This window comes from Typopeltis vanoorti, chromosome 15 (assembly GCF_054136105.1).
Source record: "Typopeltis vanoorti isolate ZY-2024b chromosome 15, IOZ_Tvanoo_1.0, whole genome shotgun sequence".
Classification (NCBI taxonomy): Eukaryota; Metazoa; Arthropoda; class Arachnida; order Uropygi; family Thelyphonidae; genus Typopeltis; species Typopeltis vanoorti.
The window spans coordinates 92,804,249-92,829,437 of record NC_143563.1 but is presented as its reverse complement, the minus strand read 5'-3'; the positions used below and the strand labels follow the sequence as shown (position 1 = coordinate 92,829,437).

Here is a 25,189-nt window from a genome sequence, read left to right as displayed (position 1 = left end):
AGGAAAATAACTGATCAGCCCTTAGCATTGTTTTTTACACGTTAGTAAATGAATCCAAGGTCACATTTAAGCAAAAAAAAACAACATATTTATCTCAACACATCGAGATAATTGGAGGTCAATACACTTGGAATATTTTTCCTGATTTGAACACGATTGCAATACTATCAATATATCACCATGGATAACAGCTGTACCCAGTGGAAGGAAAGAAAAAAATCGAGGCTTGTATAAGTAAGGGGTTATTACTTGTATAAGTAAAGTAATCGATGTGGAGCATGTTAGTTTGCTGCCCTTCCACTAAATGCTTTGTATCTGTTGTGTTGCACTTTCTTTCATTCTGAACGTGTTAGATGGGGGTTGATGATGCTCGCTAATCTCTAAACTAATGTAATACTCAGTAAAAGGGCAGCAATAAAGGAAGTTGTTGGCATAAGCAACGATTTTGCAGTCCTCTGGTGTGTTAATGAGAAATGAGTTATTCTAACTTCACTAGAATTGTTTGTCTGTGTTGTGTAAGGTTTCAATGCCAGTGATAAAAAAAAGAGTGAGCTCAGTGGGCAGTTTTGCCGAACTCCTTTGCTCATCCGTTAGATCTTAACTTACAAAGTCTGGTCTACTCCAACTAGTTCTGAGATGTATCGGTGTTCCAGGTAGAGCTTTATCGTATACTGAGTGGTATCTAGAGGCATAACGGTTTTGATGAAAAGGGTCAAGCTTACCGCTTTTTATACTCCCCGTTGTCTGAAAAGGAAGAGGTGTTGTTCAAAGTAATTTGTATTGGGGGGAGGGGGGAAGCGCAAGTTAGACACTGCCACAGGCTCTTCATACCGTCGTTACTGTACTAAGCATTAAGCTCGCCCTGTGGGGGTGAAGGGATTAAATGGCGTCTTTGGAAAATAAAATGGCTTTAGGTCTTTTGTGTTTGTAGAGGTCGTATTCGTGGTAGTCTGTAGTTGATGTGGGTGCTTGGCCGCGCGTTTGAAAAGAACTAAAGAGCGAAAGAATGAGGAGATTATGGAAGCAAGCACTTGTTTTGCACTCGTATTCTTAGTACGTCGACTTTGGAGGGGTGTGGGAGTGGCTCCGAGCTGGAGAGGCATAGGAAATTATAGGACGAATCACCATCTGATAGAGTAGTAGTTTGTTTCTTGTATTTGCTGCGTCTATTAATCAAGCGATGGAGTTGAGCGATACTTTCGCACAGATGCTTGATATGATTATTGACAGTCTTTTGTAATAGTATCCCGAGATATTTGGTTTCTGTTTGCCATGGAATTTTAGTATTAAATAGATTAATGTCCCCTTTGGGGGATGCTAATCTTAAGAGTATGGCTGCGCATTTTTGAGGGTTTGCTTGCCGTCTTCAGTCTGAGAACCATTCTTCCAGCATTGAGACACTGTCTTGAAGTTTTTTGTTTGCAAGAATCCTACAAAATATCCCACACAGATATAGGGATATAGAATATCCCTATGGCGTCCGTGGTGGACGTCGTTGGGTTCTGTGGGATATCTGCCATGTAGATTTCGAACTAAATCTTGGTCACTAAAGGAGCCTTGTGGAACTCCAGCCAAAACTTTGCGTTGGTACAGTTGTTCCGTTAATCTTGGCTTGCAGTTTTCTATCGCTAAGCTGTGATTTGATCAGACAGATCATATTCATTCATACGTTGCCTCCAGTGAGTTTGTATAGGAGATCATATTGCCGAATTTTATCAAGAGCCTTCGTAGTGTCAAGGAATACACCACCGATGTGTTGTTTCCAGTCGTATCCTCTAGTAATATAGTCTACAAGTCGATAAATTTGCTAGATAGTACTGGGGTTCCGACGAAGGCCGAATTGTTATTTTTGAATGAAGTTTAATTTGCCCGTCGATTCTTGCAGTCTGGAGAGGATTTTTTTCGGCGATTGAATAGCAGGCTGATGGGACGATAATTTTGAGACAAATGTGAATCTTTTCTCGGCTTGTGAACTGGTATAATGTCAGCAATTTTCCAAGAAGGAGCGAAACATTGTATTCTTTGGATCGCATTCATGTTGTTGACAAGATGCGCTGTAGTTTTGCGCGGTAGCAGTTTGATTTTGTTTGTGATGCCATCCGGACTTGATGCTTTTTTATTGTTGAGATGCTTGATGATGTTAATTATTTCTGCTGGTGAAGTACGGTTAATCAGATTTGAATTATTATTAAGTTGTCTTAATGCGCGTTAACATGACAGTGCATGTTATAGATTAATGTAATGATTAGTAGATTAATTTTAGTAATCTTATAAACTAGACTGATGTTTCAATTTTCGTATGCTAGACTGCACTGTTTTTCCATATTACTTACCATAGATTCTGCTTTTTCAGTATCAGTGTGTGTGTGTGTACCAAACCATGATTGGTTTGTATAGGGGGAAGGGAGATTTGTTTGTTTCTGATATGTTAAAAAACCTCAGAAATATCCTACTCACATGAATCGGAGGCAACCTTTGATAGCCAAATTCTCTTTCTTCAATGGTGACTCCTCCTCGATTCCCTCAGTACCACTTTTAAATTTTTGACGCTATTTAGGGAGAATGTGTGATGTTGTACGGTAAGATAATCCATTAATTTAGTTAGCTGATGGTAATCGCCAACTGTAGTGGCCCGAAATCTTTATGCTCTCATCTGTATTTTTTGCCAAATTCTTTAGGTGGGTAGATCGCCAAGCTCATCTTTTCACGCTTTGTTCCCATGTCGTCACAACTTGTCACTGAATATGGATTTAAGTAACTAGACTACTCGACTTAGAATTTGTTTAACAGCTTTTCCATAATGTAAACTTCTTACCCGTTAATCAGCTACTTACTTTAGCAAACATAAAAGTAAAGATGAAGTCATTTACGGAACACAAATGATTTCACCAAATCTACCTCATCATGCATCTACCAAATACACTTAATCCATAATCTCCAAGTCGATCACATGTTTACAACGATAGATCTATATGCCTAATCATCAGCATGTATACGATTTTGGAGATCAAGCCTTTGACTTTTACTCCCTTTATCTTGTATGCCAGTTTGATAGAGTATTTATTGAGCACATAGCTCATCCTTTATGGGCAGCGGGGTTAAAAGTTAGTTTTTATTCAGTAGGATTGCTTTAGGACGTTTGTACCTCATAGGATTACTTTCATTATAGTCAACTGCTATTCTCATTAGTTGGTTTGGATGGGTAGCTGTTGAGAAAAGTATTTTTAGGCAGTATGTGGAAGAAAAGTAAGGATCTGGTATATATTGGCTTCACGATGCAGTTAGGAGTTCCGAACGAACCGAACCAAAGAGCATGAAATGACATTCTTAGGCGTTCTGGATAGTTTGAAGTTTCTTGATATTAGAAGATGGTGTATGATTCTAGGTGGGTGATCCATGTGTCATTATTGGTCTGATTATTGATTTATAAATAAGTAATTTATTATCTATATTTAGGCAGCTGCGTCTGTTGATTAGTGGGTAAATTTGGGTTATTGCGTTATTTGATTTGGAGTGGATGTCAGATATATGGGACTCAAAGCGTGGTCTTTTATCAAGTTGAATTCCTAGATATTTGGTTATTGTTTTCCATGGGATGATCGTGTCAAATATGCTTACTGAGCTATGAGATGATTTCTTTTCTTGTAAATAGAACCAGCACTTTTTTCAGCATTTCCATCCATTCTCCATTTCTTGAACCAAAGTTCAAGTTCGTTAACTTCATTTTGTTAATTTTGAACTGAGTGATCTAGTCAGAATGTCTGTGTTGATAGTAAGCGGATGTGATGGAATTAGTACGAGAGATATTTGCCATATAAATAAAGAACAATAATGAAGAAAGTGCCTTGCGGAACTCCTGCTGTAATTTTGCGTTCAGAAGATCTGATGCCTTGCATTTTAACTCCGAAGTTTCCGGTTTTTAAGGAAAGACCTCATAAATAAGATCAAATGCCTTGGAAATTTTGCTGTTAGTATAGGCTGACCGTATTTCCTTTAGACAAAAAGACATTGGGATGGCGAAACGGGACGAGGGTTATGTAATATTCATGAAAAAGTAAGAAGATAAAAAAAAAGTTTTATTACATAAATATATTGAGCTTATCATTATTCTTTAGTGACAGAACCCATACAAAAATTTAAGTAGACGTAGAGGGTGGGGGGAGGGACTGTATTTCACCACGATCGTACCATGAATATTTCTACGACGAAGTAATCTTATGCAGCAGATTTCGGTCTTTCAACATCTTATTATAAAACTTCTCACACTCCATGATTCAATTTTTTATTGGGCTATGTTAGTCTTACAACTAACATGAAATTTAAACCACCGGCGTTGAATAACAAAGCCACCGGTTAGTATACAGGCAAAACAAAACTAACGCCACAACAGAACAGACGCTGCGTCTGAGACGCGCAAGTGTTGTCAAAATGTATTTACTATTTTCTCTGCATAAATCACTGCAGATATTTTAGTATCGAACAATGCGACTCCATGGTTATACAGATTACCGGTATCCATGATACTGATATACGATTATAGGTTAGGAAGAATAATTTATGATTGACTAATATTAAAGTATATTTATAGTGTTTATTAAAAACGAGACAAATTGACATTTTTATTAAAACGACGGGCCCGTTCAAAACGGTACGTATGGTCTGCCTATGTTAGTAGCTTACAGAGTAGACCGATGTACTATATTTTATGGAACGCTTTGGTTATGTTAAGGAAAATGGCACCAGTTTGATACTTCCAGTTAAATCCATGCGAGATATATTCCACGATCCAAGAGGAAAGTATTGTAGCTACGTCCAACTTAAAAATGTGATAAAAACCAATTATTATTTTTATTATTTTAAATTTTGACTGGTGTTTTTATTCGTATCGATAATATTTTTCAAATTCATTCCCGTGCCGCCAATTTAGGATATGAACAACCATTCAATTACTTTTTCGTTTTAAGTACATCCCCCAGATCTGAGAGAAAAAAAACAAAAAACAAAAAAAAACCCCATCTTTTTAGTATCCAGCATGTGCCCAATATTATGGGAGAAGTGGTATTTGTTAATAGAGAAGTTTAAAAGGGCTAAATATATCTCTTAAGTGTAGAAACAAGATTTTCTTATTAGTATAAAATTAGCATAAATAAACAGCTAATTAGCTTTAAGTTCTGTTATGGAATTATTGCAAGTCCAGTGTATTTTGTCGTTTGGTTTGTGACGTTTTAATTTCGTCATTGAACGTAGTTGCTTTGTTGGATCCTTCAAGTCATTTTTTCATCCAATGCGTGTTTACTACACCACGCTATTTTTTTTTTTTTTTTTTGTTGTTGTTGTTGTCGGGCGTGTTTCATGAGTGACATTCTTCAATTCATAACAGATAATTTATCGAAACTTCGTGGCAATCAGTTCATTGTTTATCGCTTTTTTAATATGTAATTACAGTACTTCTATCTTAATCCCTTGTGTTTATATATATATAATGTATAATAACCCAAACTAATAGTCTGCATGAACAGAATAAAGACAAGCATATATCAAAAATAAATACGCATCATTTGATTTTATATCAGTATAACGAAACAATGTCACGTGATTCCAAATTAATTTTCATTATTCCATAAAATCAGTTGCAAGATCCAGCTGAATCTTGCAACTGATTTTAGACAATGTAATGTGCTGCCATCTATCTTCAACATGTGTCTCTAATTATTTTACGAATACCGCTTATAGTACTTTTAAATCTGAAACCCTTTATTTATAAAATGTGAGGGAGTAGAGTTTCGAACACCAGTCACTGTTCTCAATTCCACTGACAATTTTTAGAATGGCAGGTAACTAGACATTATGACAAGGACTCGATGGAAGTGCAGGATTTTGTTTGTCCGCCATGATAGAGGGAGGGATGTGGAGTGCTCCCGGTACCATATGGCATTAATTCTCCAACATATCGCTTCGTTCTGAAGGCCAGAGATTGTAATTAGGTCAGCATCTCTAATAAACTGATCGCTCAGCGTATACTTTCTTCTTCCAAAGTGAATTTCAGTTTTATATCTTAATAAGTAGATGTGAAAAATATAATAAGAGCAGTAAAAATACGAAAAATTTCTGAATTAGAAATATTTACGTACTCCGTGTGAAATAGGCTTAAGTCCGTATTATTTCTAACAGAATAAATCGCTAGCGTTGGCCAAACCAGAGATCTGCGCACTGCTTGTGGTCATCTCACAAGAAGTTTGGAAGGTGGACTGCTAAATAGTAAATTATGTTTTTTTTTTTTTTTTTTTTTTTTTTTTTTTTTTTTTTTTTTTTCCAGAGAACGTGGCACTTGAATTAATATTTTTTATGAAATGAAGATGTTTTTGGTCCTAAATTTCAGCGTAATTTGTTATTTTCTGCTAGAATGGTTTTCAATAGATAACCTAATATACGGCAAACAGTTCATTAATCGTAGCATGTTGGCTGGTGGAGCAAAATTCATTTTGCCACCCCTTGGTAAGAATGATCTTATCGTCCTGATACGTTGAAAGTAGCTAAGTATGTGAATAATTTAATTAGGACAGGTTACATACTGAATTAGAAAGTATGCCAGTCAGGTGAATAATATTTTTGGTCGTTGAATGGAAAGAATATTGAAGAGTGCGTGGAAGCTTTGTAAAGACGATTAAATAACTGTGCCATGTCTGAATGTGTCCCTAGCATTCGAATAACAAATAGGAAGGAATTGAAATGGATGTTGCAGTCTTAAGAATGGGATGACGTGGAAGGAATATCGTGAAAAATCAGTGTGTGGTTATGAAATATATAATTCGCAGCTAAGGAAAGTTAAGTATTGAACGGAAAACTAAGTCAACGTTAAAAGAAATTAGCTGCTCAGGATAAAGGCAATGCTTGGCCTGCGCAGGCAATTTAATGTAGATACAGAGATGAGTAGGAGGCTCTAGACCTGTTGCATAAGCTCGATAAGTATTTGGCAATAAGGACAGACTGGACATAGACACGTAGGCTAAAGCAATGTTCAGCTGAACTGGCTAAGCCCTTGATATGTTTGTTTAGATTGAGTCTTAGCTCTGACATCAGTATACCTAAAGGGTGGTTATGAAGATTTCAGAGAAGTTGGTAAGAACTCGTATACAGAAATGGGTAGAAAAACAATCTATACTCTGCAAGGAACGACACGGGTTTACTAAAGGAAGGTCATGTTTTAGCAATTTGCTCTTATTTTATGATAAACTTATGGATGAGTTGGATAAAGGGAATGGATACACTATGATAATGTTGGAAGTTTCTAAGGCATTTGATGGGATACCACACAAAAGGCTGTTGCATAAACTGGAGAATATGGGATTCGAATATAAATTCTTTATATTGGATCAGGGGATGGCTGACGGATAAGTATCAGAAAGTATATGGGGAGTGTGAATCTGCCAGATTTAAGGTGACCAGTGATGTGCAGCAGGGATCGATCCTTGGACCATTGTTGTTCAATCTATTCATTAATAATATTGCGATCGACGTGAGAGATGTTTAATTGTTTGCCGATGATGCAAAGATGGGCAGAGCAACCTGGGATGCCTCTGATATATAGAGCGCTTACGGAATGATTTCAATAACCTGGAAATTTGAAGTTCAAAGGTCACGTAGCAAAAATTGCAAATACAACTCAGGAGATAATTATGGACCTGAAATGAATGTTGACGTAAAGATAAGGAAGTCGTTTCGCCTCTTTACAAGGTCTTGATTGGACCTCACCTAGACCTCTGTACCTGCATTTGGTCTGCTGGGTCCTGATTGGGGTGAAGAGGCTGCAGAGAAGAGTTACAAAGAGGATATCGGGATTATGAGGATCGACTGAGAATTTCTGGACTGTCAACAGTGGTAGACCTGAGAAGAGGGACAATATTATAGGGATCCTAAACTTCTGAATGAATGTTAGAGGTTATCAAGTGATTTTTCGTAGTATGGAACGTTAGAAGAGGATCCAGGTAAGTTAAGTTTGTGTGCAGTTAGGAAACGTTAACGGCTAGATTTTTTTTGTTAAAGTGTTGAGTGCATTTAGTGTTAAATAAGTTTAAGAGAATGTATCCCCCCCCCCTTGATTTCCTGGAAATATCTTATAATAATATCCAAACAGGAACGTCTTAGTTTTGGCTTTTTTAATGCTTTTCTTTCTGATAAGGGAGTTTCACGTGAAAGCATATTTTCTCGATTTTTTCATCCGATATACCTTCGGTACTGTTTCAAGTGAAATCTTTTAGTGCTTGCTCTTTTTAAGACATCTTTAAGATTTTAGAAAAATCAGTGACAGAAAACAAAGTGTTTCATGACATGAATTACGAAAGTTTTCCCCCTCTCGAACCAACAAGTTGGTTCGAATCCCACTGCGGGCGTGGGGTTGGTACCAGACCGAACTCCTGTTATCGGAGTTCGTAAGTCTATATTTTGGTCGTTTTTGGAATATCTGACCCTTAGCTCAGTCACTACTAATGGCTACTAATGCATAATTACTTTTAGATTAAATTAGTTTAACACAAATTAAAACTCTAACTGTAATTAATTGTAGTTTTTTTGCTTAAATCAGTTCAAACTTGGCTGAATGTTGCGAAGGGATATAAAGTAACGGCATTAAATGGCAGAAGTTTCAATTTCTTTTATTATATCTAATTGCACTTTAAATGTTCTCTACTAATAATACTAAAACTGCAAAATATGAATGATTTTAGAATATTAAAATCAAGAAATAAAACTACACCAACTTTTTAAAGTAATCCTGATAATACATATATTGAATTATAGAAAAGTATATGAGAACTATAATTACTTCTTTAAAACATACCTCATTCTGCATATCTCTTGGAGCAAGAAAGTTGTAGGGCGAAAACAGTTCCTAAGGAAGGTCATCCACCATTTGTCATATCTGCAGCATCACTGATTCATGACGCTTTAAACTTCGATTTTAATACCATCTTCATTTTATTCCAGTGGAGATTGTGGGAGCCGGGGGTGAGCCTGAACAAACCATGGCTGTGAAAGTGAAACTCGAGAAGATCCTGAGCCATTTTAACATTGGATCTCCTCAAATTTGTTCTCTTGTTTTTATGTGTTCATTGGGTTTTAAAAGCTTTTCTGGGGGAGGGGAGGTTCCGAAATAGACGCAATAACACTTTATTTTTTTTTAAAGCGTCTATTTCACATTCGGCAACACATGTCGCATTCTTCAAGAGTATTTTGACTCTTATCAGGAATATATCTACTAATACAGCCATCCCTCGACTTATGCCGGGGTTGCGTTCCATCCGATAGGACGGAAGTCGGTTCGGACGTGAGTCGATATATTAAATCAACAATTAATTTTAATTTTTAAGCCTTATAAAACTGTACTGTATGTTACTGCCACTATAAAGCAGATCACCCAAATCTTCTTCCACAATCGCATCTCTATTTCTTTCCTTATTGAAGGGTCAGGCTGCCGCTCTTCTGGTGTAACCTTTGCTTTTTTGATGAAAATGTCCAACGTGCTTTGGTTATTCCTCTTCTTCTTTTCATCATAAATTTGTTTATAGCAAGCAAACGCATCGGGTATTTCGTTCTATTATTAAGTATCGTTCAACATTGGGATCCATGTCTTCAGCCATTTTGAGAACATCGCTAACTGCAAAGAACATTTCTGCAAGACCCTTCACTGTGAATTTCTTAACTACCTCTTCTTGTTTCTCTTTTTCCCTCTTCCATTTCTCGTTCTTCCTCTTATGCAACACTTGTTCCTCCAGTTCGACCAATTCTTCGTTGGTCAACTCTTCAGGGGAAAACTTTCTGTGAGTTGAATTATGTCGTCATTATTCACTAAGAGATTCAGGTTGATTGGTTGGCCCACTATTTCAAACTTCCAAAATCATGCACAAACCTTTTTCCATAGGCCACCCACAATGTCATTGAGAAATCACTTTGCCCCAAATCACAGCAATATTTTTAATAGCATGATAAATATTGAATGCTTTCCAGAATTGCATGAGAGTATGTTCGTTTCCTTTAGTAGCAGAAATCGCTTGTGAAAAAGTTCTCCGTAGATAATAAGCCTTAAACACTGCAAGAACTCCCAGATCCATCGGTTCGATCAATGAAGTAGTGTTTGACGGGAGAAACATGAACTTGAAGATCACCGATATAAAACGGATGACCTGGAGCATTATCTAGAATTAATAAAATTTTAAATTGTACATTTTCTTTCACAGAATAGTTTTTACATTTCGCTCGTATTACAGTTAATTAAGGCATCCGCAGACAATTTTTGAGTCATCCATGGCTCCTTATATCTCCGCTAATGAACTGGAAGAGTATTCTTCCTAATGTTTTTGAAGGCTGGTGGATTCTCGCTGTGCCATATCACAAATGGTTTCAGTTTATATCTAGCCACATTACCCCCCCCCCCCCCCCCGCCACAACAGAATCGTAACACGGTCTTTATGGGGTTTGAAACTAAGCATAGATTTCAGCTTTTTGTGGAAGAATTGTCCGCTTGGGCAATGGTTTGAATAAGTTTAGAAATAAACTCTGTATGACTCTTGACTAGTAGCTGGGTTAAAATGCCAGTAATTAAAAAAAAATTAAAAAAAAAAAAAGAGTCCGTGAGAGCGGAATCAACTATTAAACAGATACTCTGTTAAATTTTGAATTTATCAGGTTTTAGGAGTTGAACAAAAGAAAAATGATATTTAGAACAAAAAAGAATCTCCAAGTTTTTTGGAGATTACCAAGAAGAAGAAGAAATCAAGGGGGAAATGATCTTGGTTGACGATCGAAATATTATTAAAAAAATGCAGGTTTATCTTTCTTCTGAGGAGTTTACTAGAATTGAAATTCAAGAGAGAATATCCCATCCACGAAAGATGGGATGATGCTTCCGTGCAAGTTTTTAACTGCCAAGGCAGTTGGCAGCGCCCCATCGAGGAGGGAGGCAAAGTAGTGAGTGGCTGAACGCCATGGTCACGTGATCAAGTCATGATCATATGCAGAGGAGTGAGTGGAATAAATTTGGAGAAGATGGAGGATAATTGTGCGTTCCACTCGAATAGCACAAAGTACTGATTCTCTGCTGTGTAACTGAACGCTACCAATTAGTTTGCTACGCAAAACTCAAGAATAAAAAAAATGACATAGTTACAGCTATAGGATAGAAAGGAAAGTGATTTCCTTTTTTTGGATCGGGATGCTTATTTTTAATCTAATTTTGTTGAGTGTTATGATGGGATAGGTAACTCTACATAGTCTGGCAATTTCCTGTATTCGTTGCCAGTTTGTCTTTCTTTTGTCCGTAAATTTCGAAAACAGAAAATAACATAACACCAAAAATTTCGAAAAGATCGTGAGATTAACTTCACATAAGAGTTTTTGAGATTTTCCCCTATGTTCTCTAGCATTAGGATTATAATTATTAAAATTAATATCTATAGTTATAAAAAAATGGTGCATCCATATATTCTTAAATATAAACATAAAAAATAATCATTTCAGCATTTTGCATTAAATTTATGATATTAAATTAAACTTAACATAGAAACACAAAAATATGTACATTATTCAGAACAAAATGAAGATTTTATTTTAAATAGTGATAAATTACAATAGAAGAGATAGTTGATTCTATGTATCTTCATGCAACAAATAGTATCTATCAATCGAAGTTATTCTCACAATCTGCAATAAGCATATCCATTCAGGCTTTCCTTTATGATTTCTAGATAAATGTATTTTATTTAATATAAATAAAAATAAATTACTTTTAATGTTTGAAACTTCAAATTACAGACATACCACATTGCTGCATTTTCAAATTATATAATTAAAATCCAACTGTTAGAGGATTTTTAATTAAATTGCCTTCTTTATACATATTTACTGAAACATGTATGCCATAATAAAATATATTTAACGTAAATAAAAGAGATTAATGTTAATTTCTTCAAAGAGCGATCATAGATTGAGTTACGGAAATTTATGTTATTTACAATGGAGGAAAAGAAAAAACACAATCTCCTCAAACAAGAACATCTGGTGGCCAAGTTGGAATTACGTCAACTAACTTGAATGAATTAAAAATGATGCAATTCTTTATTGATGGAACTTTCATTTCTACGAATTTTTATTTATTTATTTTATAACTAGGGGGCTCCTCCCCTTGGTGCCTACGCCCCCCCCCCCCGTGTCCCGGACTGGTAGGCCAGTTCTACTTGAATTCTGATGACTCGAATTTCGAAGACTCGAAAGGGGTTCGAAACGTTTAAAATTTCAAAACGTTTCAAATAACTTGGAAAAAATGTGACACAAAAAGGCTTATCATTATATATATATATATATATATAGGGTAGATAAATATTTTATTAATACTATACTAATTTACGAATAACAATAAGGTTTTATGAATATATTTATATTTTAATTAATATTAACATTAATTGTATTTAAATATACCTTTATAATAGTTACATGTTACACTTTTAAAAAGAGATCAAAAGAAAGTTGGTATGATTGTACTTATACTTATTTTGGCATCAAGAATGAGTCAACGAACCCATGTCATGGGATTAAAGATAATTAATCCTACATAATTCAAGTATTATATTATATTATATTATATTATGTATATTACATATATATAACAACTTAATAATTCAAGTATTATGTATATTACATATATAACAACTTAATGCTTTTAATTAAAAAAAAACTAGTTTTTTATATTTGTAAAGAAAGGAACAATTTTTAAAATAAAATTACATTTTTTTAAAACACATTTTGTTAAATGAAAATTTTAAATATTAGCTTATGTACTTCCTCTTACAATTTTATATATATATATATATATATATATATATATATATTTGAAAAAAATATATATATTTGAAAAAAATATAGATTTAATGACTATAAGACCGAGATAACATATAAAGATTTTAATGATAAATACTACTAGTTTCGGCATATAGCAGCCTTCTTCAGGTATTTATAAAGGAAAAGAATACTAATAAACATTGAATTATTTAAACAAACTGGAAATTACAGGTACAAATTGCCTCACATAATCGATACATAAAAACGTTGTATTTTTTCAAGTTGTTCTAACAGACGTGCCATTGTTTGTTGCAATTGTGCGTGCAGGTTCACGAACGCCAATATTGAATAACTGCAGCATGGCTATCTGGGATGTTATAACTTAAATTATTATTTAAGTGGACCGGGTTCAGTAGGATTTCCCTTGATTCTACGATTTTCCTTTCAAACTCATCATCACAGCGAAAGATATTTTCTGATTTATTCCAGCAGACAGAGTGGCTTCGTTGGTCATCATTAGGATTATTTGAAAAAAGAACATGACTGGATAACGCAGTTGCATGAGATCTTTTGTATGAGATGTCTCTTTTATGCTCTTCTATACGTTGCGCAACAGATTTGTTAGTTTGTCCGAAATAAGGGATATTGCAATCGCACCACAATTTATATACTCCAGGGTACTTAAGGTTGTGATGAGTAGGTTTTGGATGGCTGATTAGAGAGCGGATTTTTGGAAGTGTGGTGAAGAAGGTCCTGATATTATATTTTTTAAGGACTTTAGCTATTTTCTTAGAGACTGTGCTAATGTATGGAATGGAGATGCTACCTTTAAAATTAATAGTCTCTGTTGTGCACTGCCTAGGAGGATTCAGAAGAAATTTCTTAATTGTTTTTCCAAGTATCTATTTTGTTTAAAAATAAGAGTGAGGTGATTCATTTCTTTTTGTAGTTCATCTTGTTCATTTAAGAGAGAACGTGCTCTGTGTCCTAAGGTAGATATAATTCCAAGTTTTTGTGGTGGAAAATGATGAGAAAGATTATGCAGATATCTATTGGTATGCGTAGGTTTTCTGTACATAGAGATTTTTAATCTTTCAGAGCATCGTATAAGCATAACATCCAAGAAAGGTAAGGAGTTATTATTTTCTAGATCAGCAGTAAATTTTATATTAGGATGTTGGATGTTTAGATGACGAAGAAAATCTGTGAGAGATGTGTGCCCGTGATTCCAAATAATGAATATATCATCAACATATCTTTTCCAAACTTTTGGTTTAAATGAGAAGGAAGATATGGCTTTCTTTTCAAAATCTTCAAGGAAGATGTTAGCTAGCACTGGGGACAAAGGGTTGCAAATTGCCAGGCCTTGTTTTTGTTGGTAAATGGAGTCCTGATATCTGAAGTAACCAGAATGAATACAATGCTTTAATAAAGTGAACATTTTTTTGGATAATTTGACCTGTAGTAATGTAAGTACCTCGTCCGTAGGAACGTTAGTAAATAAAGATATAATGTCAAAACTAGCTAGAATGTCATTTTCATCGATGGGAATATCTTTAATATGAGAAACAAAATCTGTGATGTTTTTGATGAAAGATGAAGATTTATTGGAGAAACACTTGAGGTACTTTGCTAAATATTTTGAAAGTTTATATGTAGGTGAATCAATTCCTTCCACAATTGGGCGAAGAGGGATGTTTTCTTTATGAATTTTTGGAACTCCATAGATGCGTGGGATAAGAGGATGTAGAGAGCGTAATGAGAGGCGAATATTATGAGGAAGTTCACTCGCAGTCTTTAACAAGTTGTTTGTACGGTTTTGTAATTCTCTTGTAGGATCTTCCTGAAGAATTGAATATATTGAACTATCTTCAAGTAATTGAAGCATTTTGTTGTGGTAATCTTCAGAGTTGAGGATGACCGTAGAGTTGCCTTTATCTGCAGGTAAAATAATAATGTTACTGTTCTGTTTTAGATTTTTTAGGGCTTTTCTTTCAGCCACTGAAATATTATCTGTTGGAGGTTTGGCATTATTTATAATGTAAATCGATTCAAATATATATATATATATATATATATATATATATATATATATATATATATATATAATTATGATTTTTAGTGCAACCTGTGGCATAGTAATTAAATAATAAACCAACACCTAAAAACCAGTGATATCTTTAATTAGTAAAAGGACAGATATTTCGTACTAAAATTAATAGTACATCTTCAGTGTCTGTAACGGTAATAGGAATGGAATACAAGCAAACCGTTCGGTGGATCACCTGTTAAAATACAATTGTTACCGCGTGCTAGGAAATAATAGAAATAACAAATTTAATCTATTAAGATAAATGGTTTTTTTACATAAGATAAAAGTCTCCCAGATCTTTGAGAGAGAGACATACAGTCATTTCTATTTAAATTCGGTAGGTGTAAGATAGTTTCACAACTTTCTTTGAATAAGCGTTCATATTTGAATCTGCATCTATGGAGGAGAACTGTTTTATCCCACTGGACATTATGAGTAGAGTCAATACTGTGCTGCGCCAGACCAGACTTCAGAGGTTTGTGATAATCAATATAATATTGATGTTCTTTTATTCTTTTTTACAAAGAACGGCCAGTTTGTCCAAAATAAGAGACATCGCATTCGCAAGGTTACTGGTAAACGCCAGCTAAAGATAGAGAAGACAGTTTATCCTTTGTAGAAGGTAATAAAGAAGAAATTTTGTTGATAGGAATATATGTTGGAATCAGTTGATACTTTTTCAGAATTCTACCTATAGAATTTCCTAGCACGTGGTAACAATCGTATTTTAATAGGTGATCCACCGAACGTTTAGCTTGTATTCCATTCCTATTACAGTTACAGACACTGAAGATGTACTACTAATTTTAGTGCGAAATATCTGTCCTTTTACTAATTAAAGATATCACTGTGGTTTTTATGTGTTGCTTTATTATTTAATTACTATACCACAGGTTCCACTAAAAATCAGAATCATTATCCTTCACGGGGAAGAGTTTACTAAACTAACAGGAAAATTACCGGTTCTACAAGATAACCTTCGAGCACGGATTGCCTTCCTCAAAAAGTGCCGTGATAGTAAAGTTATTCCCACTTTCGCTAGATTTAAAGAAACAATTCGGTCTCCTGGAGCCCACTTTATTTATATACGCGCAAGTTTTTCCTTAATTCGTCATCATCTTCGTACTGCCAAAAAAGAATTAGCTTCTAATATCAGTTCTCGAAGAAGACATTTCAGCTTTTCTTAATGAAGATTTATTGGATATTGTTCTTCGCTTATCAAAACAATCCTTATCCCGGTCTTATGAGAGAAATTTTCAAAATCTTACGCAAAAATACAACTCTTTATATAACAAGCAAAAGAAAAACCTTACCTCTGACAGTACGTCTACAAATAAATGGATTATAAACATTCCGATCGCTCATTATCCGCCGCTGAAACCAGTGCTTTAGCAAAGGGCCTTGATTTTGCTGTTATTCCTTCACGCATTCCTTATCTTGATTTCTTACATAATATAGAACGCAATCTATCAGGACTTCCTAGCGAAGATGCCGATAAACTACGTTTTGAAGTTGCGACTTCGTTATTCAAAAGCAAATTATCTCCATGCAATTTATCAAATGCTGAAATTAAAGGTCTAACTTCTTTAAGAAAAGAAAATACAATATCCATTTCTAAGGCCAATAAAGGAAAAGCTATTGTAATCAAGAATAAGACTGACTATGAGACAAAAGTATCCAGCCTATTAGAAGACACGACGACCTACCAAGAGATCACACGTAATCCTACTAATTCACAAATTAAAGAACTAAATAAATTACTTAGTTTAGAGTAATTTATTTAATAAAGAGGAGGAGTTTATGGACTCCCAAAAATCCATAAAGAAGGCTGTCCTGTACGGCCTATCGTAAATTGCATTGACTCTCCAACTTATCGGATTGCACATGTATTATCACGTTCCTTCAATGGTCATTCCAGATCCTATATAAAAAACTCAACAGATTTTCTTGAAAAAATCAAGGATATAAAAATTACAGATTCTGAAATGTTAGTCAGTTTTGACATCATTTCTCTGTTCACCAATATTCCATTAACTGACACAGTCAATTCATTAGATGAAGATTACCCTCCAGATATCGCAAGGATATTCGAATATGTCATCCACTCAGGTTATTTCAGTTGGAAAAACAAAATCTACAAACAAATTGAAGGTACTGCCATGGGTAGCCCTCTTTCTCCACCTTTCATCCTCAACCATCTCTATGGTACCGTTATGTCGACGATGTTTTTTCTGTTTGGCCACACACACTGAAGATGAACTTTCCACTTTTCTACAACGGATAAATAACTTTCACCCACGCATCCAATTCACTACATCCTCCTTACTAGAACGTCTTCTGGTACCTTATCTACAAACGTCTTTCGAAAACCCACTTTTACTGGCAGTTACATTCTCAAAAATTTGGCATTCTTAAATCTGTAATTCATAGAGCGCATAAAGTTTGCTCTTCCCCAATAATCTTACAACAAGAACTTTCCATCGTTAAAAAGTTAATGGAATCAAATGATTACAACTCCAACAGATACTTGACTCTTATGTTCCAATACCTACGGTTTCTTCAACAGTCCGCAGAGTTCCTATTACGTACATTCCAGGAGTCTCGGAACCTATAGGTAGAATTCTGAAAAGGTATCAGTTGATTCCAACATATATTCCTATCAACAAAATTTCTTCTTTATTACCTACTACAAAGGATAAACTGTCTTCTCTATCTTTAGCTGGCGTTTACCAGTAACCTTGCGAATGCGATGTCTCTTATTTTGGACAAACTGGCCGTTCTTTGGAAAAAAGAATAAAAGAACATCAATATTATATTGATTATCACAAACCTCTGAAGTCTGGTCTGGCGCAGCACAGTATTGACTCTACTCATAGTGTCCAGTGGAATAAAGCAGTTCTCCTCCATAGATGCAGATTCAAATATGAACGCTTATTCAAAGAAAGTTGTGAAACTATTTTACACCTACCGAATTTAAATAGAAATGACTGTATGTCTCTCTCTCAAAGATCTGGGAGACTTTTATCTTATGTAAAAAACCATTTATCTTAATAGATTAAATTTGTTATTTCTATTATTTCCTAGCCCGCGGTAACAATTGTATTTTAACAGGTGATCCACCGAACGTTTTGTTTGTATTCCATTCCTATTACTGTTACAGACACTGAAGATGTACTATTAATTTTAGTACGAAATATCTGTCCTTTTAGTAATTAAAGATGTCACTGTGGTTTTTATATATATATTATATAATCTATTATAAATTAGTTCAAATGACTGATATATTATATCATACTATGGGGCTGTTCCACTGGCGCATACGGCGCCCCCCCCGTGTTCCGGACTGGTAGGCTAGTTTTCCTTGAATTCTGATGACTCGAATTTCGAAGACTCGAAAGGGGGTTCCCCCCCCCCCTGGCACCTACGGTGACCAAACCCCCGAGTTCCGGACTGGTAGGCCGGTTCTCCCCTGGGTTTCAAAACGTTTCAAATAACTTGAAAAAAACGTGACAGAAAAACGTTACACAAAAAGGCTTATGTTTTATATATATAGGGTAGATATTATAAATTACTTTAAATGACTGTTATTACTTTAAAAGATACTACTAATAAACTAGTAGCTTTTTAAATAAACCATGTCACCTCTTTATCTCTCGGTATCAGTCATTTAAACTAATTTATAATATTTTCTACCGAGTAAAAATGAACAATCGCAATATCAATATATATATATTGAATGCATTTATTCATTCAAACATACATATATATTTCGATTATATATAATATATATATTATACAGAGGCCAGTCAGTTGAATTTGTCATACAAACACTATATAGAGGCCAGTCAGTTGAATTTATGTCATACAAACGTTATACATATATCCCATATAAAAGCCAGTCAGTTGAATGGATGTCATACAAACATTATATAATGGCTATTCAGTTGAATTTTCATACAAATATCATATAAAATGGTCAGTTGAATTTATCTCATACAAACATAATCTGAATATTATATAAAGGCCATTCATCTGAATTTATCTCATACAATCATTATATGAATATTATATAAAGGCCAGTCAGATGAATTTATCTCATACAAACGTTAAAATTACAGAAACTATAATCACATTTAAGCATTATTTGTTTAACTGATATTTTGTGCCTTTTTATTGAAAATATATAAACAGTTTATATAGTTCAATCTTAATTTCGTTCTCTTCTTAACACCCACAAAAAAAAAAAAAAAAAAAAAAAAAAAAAAAAAAAAAAAAAAAAACTACACACAAACCGAACACCACATTTAGGAACACAGAACAGTTTAACGAAAATCTTTGGTTGAATTTTGGATATTAATCTCAACTTGTACTTTATCATGTGCAGCAGCAGAAGTTGATTCCCTACCTATGATTGACTGGTATGTAATGTGATCAGGGTTGAAGAGTGGACGACCCAATTAGTCCTGATATATTTTCCCACGGATTATCACTAGCATTTGCCATTCTAAATCGTGAAGAAAATTCTTCTTCCAGCAAAACATCCACAAGATTATTTGGGTGATTGGTAATCATGCCGTCAGCGCCTAGCCTAATTGAAAAAAAAATGTGTACAAGTTAATTAGCTAAATAGTTAAATTGCATTTATATATGCATCATTTTTAAATATATTTTCCTTCATTGTTTAGAAATAATTTTTAAACTAAACAAAGACTCGATATGTATTAGCGTGTTACGCGCACCGAAAGTCTAGTTTCGGGGTAGGGATACTTACCTTAACGCATCTCTCATAGTTGATTTCCTGTCCACTGTCCAGTCATACACTTTATCAATGAATCCCTGAGGAGAGTCCCTTATTCTTATAGCTTCAATTAATCTTTGGTAACCTCTCGGAAGGCAATTAGTAGTTCCATCTCCTTGCCATATATTATTATTAATATTCAACCTTTCCCACGAGGCACTAATACTGTTAAGATCTTCATTAGCCGATAAATCCCAGCCTAAGCCAGGCAAACAAAGAAAAATTATGTGAATTTTTTTAATACTAATTCACAAGTTTGAACAAATTTATTTTAAAAGAAAACTGTAAGATAAATAAGAAAATTCTTGTTACATTTTAGGATAGTTCTAGTTAATTTAATGAAGTCAATTTCATAAAAATCGGACATAGGACTTCCGTTGAAAAAACTAGGATTGTGCCGATACTTGCACCGTTCGAAAGTCAACAGTAGTTATATCCAGAACTGTATCGTCTTTACAATAGTTCAATCGTTTTTATGTATATTTTTGCTTTAAGATCTCTGATATTAAATTAATTTCATAAAATTTCTTTCTGAAGAAAAAAATTAAACAAAAATTTAATTACGTAAGGATCGTCACACTCTCGAAATGTGATTGATTATATAGAAATTGAATTAAAGAATTGTTTTACTACTAATTATATAAAATTAATAGATATAATTATAATTAGGTTGTATATAATCAATGTATAGATTAATTAAAACGAAGTAATGCACTTACCAAATTTTGTTTCCAGTTTTGTCAGATTGTAAAATTTCAGAGTATCTAAAAAAGAAGGAACGAAAACCTCCTGGTCTCTGATGTACGGCATTGATAGTACGATGTACGCTTTAGTATCACCCAATCCTACAGAAACAACAACCAAACGAAGGATTTTTACGCCACATTTTTACTGAATAGATAATAGCACAGATGACACACGAGCTAAACAATACAACTACAGTAACGAGGCAAACGATCAATACTTGAACATTTAAAATGGCTTGCAATAATTAAAAAAAAAGTATGCGTACTTTACACAAAAAATATTTTGGTTTAGAATGCATCTTTATTAACACTTTCATTGCCAAGCTGAAAATTGGAATTTCGTGTGGTGGCCAATTTTTTTAAATTTTTTTATTCAGTTAACGACGTCCACGCGATAACGCGTGATCGGCCGTTTGGTGAGAGCTCGCATCGCGCGATTGGCAATGAACGTGTTAATGACTGAATTAAAAAAAAAAGTATTGATAATCAGATAAAAGAAAAGCGAAAACTTGTTTAACACATTCAAATCACTTTTATTCGCCATCATTGAAGTAGACAGGGTGCATGTCCGTAGCCGTAAACGAAGGCCATCCTTATGTTATTCGATCACAGATGACCTACAGTTTCCAAAGAAAGCAGACTGCTGATGGCCTCATTACATCTTAAATAAGATTCACGTGAATATCCGCCTATGTCCAGTTCCATGTTTGCGATTTTGAATAGTAATTCATTGCAAACTTCATTTAGAGGATTCGTATTCTAAAATGAGACTTTTATATAAGTCAAAGTGCTTGGTTAATTAAGACACATCAATAAGAATGTGAGATATGTCTTTCCCCTCTCTCTTTCTTTCTTTCTTTACTCGATGGCCTTCAATGAAGAAGGCTTTAGAGAGATCACTCAGTCTTTTTTTTTTTTTTAATCTGACGATGAATTAACTAGTCACTATGTGAAAGTGAGAGGATTATTCTATCCTATATAAAGGTTTTTTTACCACAGTAGTGTTCCACATCATTATGGATGGATACCCTGCCCGTCTGTTGAACAAAAATTAATATGATGCTTATGTGGGTTTTAAGGACTCAAGTATAGTGTGCAGCTGTTGTGTGATGAAGTAATTGACTTCGATACAAAGTTCTGGTTAAAATTATTTGTCTGAGAGATGTGAACTTGCACACAAAGCCATGTTTTATCGTTTCAGAGGCTGTGGCTTAATGCTTTTTGTCGGGCATCTCCTTGCTCAAATACCAGATTTTGTTTCGCTTTTTCTTGTTTATTTTCAAGTTATTAATCTACGTTGTGAGTTGATTTCGTTCGCGTTTTTATTCGACTTCTAATATTTGTTCAAAACGCTCTTAAATTCTTCCCATAGCGGGCATCTTAAGAGTGTCTTAGGGGAACTTTAAGATTAGTGTACAGATGTATCATTACTTTGTACATACTTTTCTTCTGATATTCACACAATTTATAGACAATAAATAAATAAATAAAAGTTGGGGCGCATAAATGGCCATGTTTTGTTAATAATGGTAAGCATTGTAGTGTGAAAATTGCATTTTGGCGTAGCGTTGACCTCTTTCTTAAGGACTCACTGTGGTCATCTCAAAGACACTCTTTCTGCTCTCATGCGTATTTCAAAGCTATCCCAAATAGAAGGACTATTTTCCACTGAATCGGCATCTATCTCGTATGTACAGTTTTATACAAATTTACTATTGTGAATATTATAAACCGAGTGTGGCTAAATAATAATTGTCTACTGAGATGTATAAGTTTAGTAGTATTGTGCAAGAAAATAGTTATTTTCTTTGTCACCACGTGGCGCCACCTCTGTCATCAGCTGATTTGTTTCCACGTTGACTTCCATAAAAAAAAGTCTGTTGCATCCGGGTAATTAACCGTGAAGTATCAAATGCTGTATATAATTGAAGTTAATATTAATCATGTGTATCACAAAAGTGATATATTAATTTATCTGTGTGTTCAAAACCTGGTGATATTTTGCGTTTTTCATTCTGTTTGTTGTCTATAACAAACTGTTTTCTGTTTTTATTGTCTCAAAATTGCTTATTCTGTTTCTTCCCTTATACACTTGGGAACAGTAGCAGTGGGTTGTAATTTACTTTGTGACTCAATCATCTACGCATAATTTACTGCAAATCTGAAAGAGTTTCTACCAATGGATCTTCACACTAACAAAGACATGACCTTGCTTTATATGAGGAAACTTACCATTTTTCCAGAACAGCCTGATGAGTTTATTTGCAATATCTATCCCAGCCTGTTGCTTAGCACTAATCGTTAGCATGGAAATTTTAAGGTCGAGCATAAGAAGAATCATTTCTTTGCGATACTTGGAACTACCTGAAAATAAAATGCCAAGCCAAATGAGAATTTAAACAAATTGGATGATTTTAACCCATCTAGGTATTTTTTTATTTTAAATACCTACCTGTGTAGATTAAATACATGTAGAAAATTTGCCAACGATACTTTGGATGAATATGGTATTTGTAGAAATGAGAAAATTAATTCTGAAGAAACTTCACAAGCAAATTTTGATTACACTTAAATAGAGATCTGAATAAAAATATATATTTTTATTGAATATAATTTTCATGCAATTAAAATAATTTTTATCTCTGTAATCCAGAGTATTTGGATAATAAATGAATACACCTTTTTATTATTTTTCTATGATAAATATTTTCGAAGGGGAATTTCAAGGTCACGTTGTAGCATAGATAGGATATGTTGCATTAACGTCAAATTAATGTTCAAATAGCTAAAAATCGGTTTTCATTAGGCGATCATCCAGATAAGGTGAAATTTTGCAATCAAGACTTCTTCACACGGGGTGGGGGGGGGGGGTTAAGGAACTCGCCCTTATATTATATACCTTACAGGTAGAATAGAATACAATATATGAAGTATACATTAATTGAAGAGTGATTGAGAGAGAGAGTTCCTTAATCCCCCGTGTGAAGAAGTCTCGATTGCAAAATTTCACCTTATCTGGATGATCGCCTAAGGAAAACCGATTTTTAACTATTTGAACGCCGCTTTAAACTGTACCAGAATTTGACATTAATGCAACATATCTATCTATGCTGCAATGTGACCTTGAACTTCCCGTTATATTAACATTGTATCTTAACAGTGATTCAAGTCTTGTAACTGAGTTCATAATAAGCGACTAAATCTCTCCATCTGATGAAATATTGCCATTACAAAGTATTCACGTGTTGATCTGTCACGTGTTACAGATATTTCTCCTTGTTTCTTTTACTAAATCGCTCTTTAATTTAAATTTATGTATTTAATTAGTTAAGAAAAGGTGTTGTTATAAGCAACATAAAAACTGATCCTCTCTCTTAAATTCATTCATTCAAATAAATTATTTTAATATTTAATCCTTTTAAATTCTCTCCTTCTTTAAGCATAATACAATTTTATTTAAGCATTTATTTAATATATATTTATTATTATTATACAAATTTATAGTCCTGATAAGGATTTAAAGGGGCGAAGCAAGAATGCTTTTCATATTCCCCGTTATCTGTAGAGGACAGTGTAGGGATAAGGTGTTATTGAGCTATTAAAGCTCTGATCATGGCAAGAGGGTAACAGCAATAGTCGAGCCTCAGTCAGGCTACAGCATTGCCATCCATTACCCTCCAAGGGTAATAATAATCATCACCGCATCTAACGGTCGACCTCTCCAACAACCCATAAATATAGAAATTTTTTCTTAAGTTCTTAAAAGAACTGGGCGATGGATTGAGTCCGTGACTCTTTATCCCGTCATCTGAATGAAGAAAATCTGTGTGGATGGGGTGTTATTGAGCTAAAAGGCTGTAGTCATGGCTGGGTAACGGCAATAGCCGAGCCTCAGTTAAAACTTCATTGGCTACAGCATTGCCATTTGTTACCCTGGAAGTCCTAAAAAGGGCTTTTTTTTTTAAACTTCCAGTCACCCATCATATAGAAATTTGTATATTCTAAAATATATTTATAATATATTTATTAATATTAGTAATTACTAGCTTGATAAATTTATTGTTTATTTATTAACTTTTTAATTAAATGAAATGTTAATAATTTTAAATAAATTATAATTTTACGTACACATGTTTATTATAATTTTTATTTAATTATATTTAAGAAATTAATTTTCTTTATGGTTTTATGAACAATTAATTATTCATTTCTTCATGAAAGCTAATTACTAGTAAGTACCTAATAAACAAACAGTTGAGGATAAAGGGTATTCTTACTTGGACTAGTTAATTCTTCTATATGCTCAATATACGTTTCGAAATATTCCCTTCCTGAACAGTCTCTGAAACAGTCGCAGGGGTAGCCATGGTAGGTGTACTCGGCTATGCCGTGATCGGAAAATCTTACATCTGTTTCAAGGGCATTTGCTCCAAGATTTAGGAACTCATCGACTTGTTCCTTCTCATTCACCATGTGGCCGATATTCCAGATGGGCCGAACAATACCGCACACTAAAAATACCTACATATAGAATGCAGTTTATTAATAAGTAAAGCAATGTATTTTATATTAAATTCTACGATTACCATTTATTTTTTTTTACTTTATAATAAATAATTATAATAAATAAATACTACTTTATAATGAAGTTTATATTTTTATTGTATTTATGCTATTATGACTTGAGTATTTGTAAAAATAAAGTTACAGTGACGGTAATATGTA

At 34.0% G+C, this 25,189-nt stretch overlaps 1 protein-coding gene across 1 annotated transcript; it reads right to left on the bottom strand.

Annotated features, from left to right (window-relative positions):
- Window positions 1-19,351: 19,351 nt before the first annotated feature.
- Window positions 19,352-24,964, bottom strand: LOC150098980 (dermonecrotic toxin LspiSicTox-betaIE1ii-like). The gene is made up of 5 exons (XM_090405785.1): window positions 24,742-24,964; window positions 22,697-22,828; window positions 20,438-20,563; window positions 19,692-19,917; window positions 19,352-19,508 (listed from the first exon to the last, which is right to left on the bottom strand). The coding sequence occupies exons 1-5, from the start codon at window positions 24,935-24,937 to the stop codon at window positions 19,352-19,354; spliced, it is 837 nt and encodes a 278-aa protein (XP_090261911.1). The 5' UTR covers window positions 24,938-24,964.
- Window positions 24,965-25,189: the final 225 nt, after the last annotated feature.

What these genes read in the sequence shown, in the direction of transcription:
- LOC150098980 (XM_090405785.1), bottom strand. Translation starts at nt 24,937, where the DNA reads ATGGTGAATGAGAAGGAACAAGTCGATGAGTTCCTAAATCTTGGAGCA. An exon ending in CAGGCTGTTCTGGAAAAATG is followed by an intron (nt 20,564 to 22,696) that starts GTAAGTTTCCTC and finishes TTGTTTCTGTAG; the next exon opens with GATTGGGTGATACTAAAGCG. An exon ending in ACTATGAGAGATGCGTTAAG is followed by an intron (nt 19,509 to 19,691) that starts GTAAGTATCCCT and finishes TTTTTCAATTAG; the next exon opens with GCTAGGCGCTGACGGCATGA.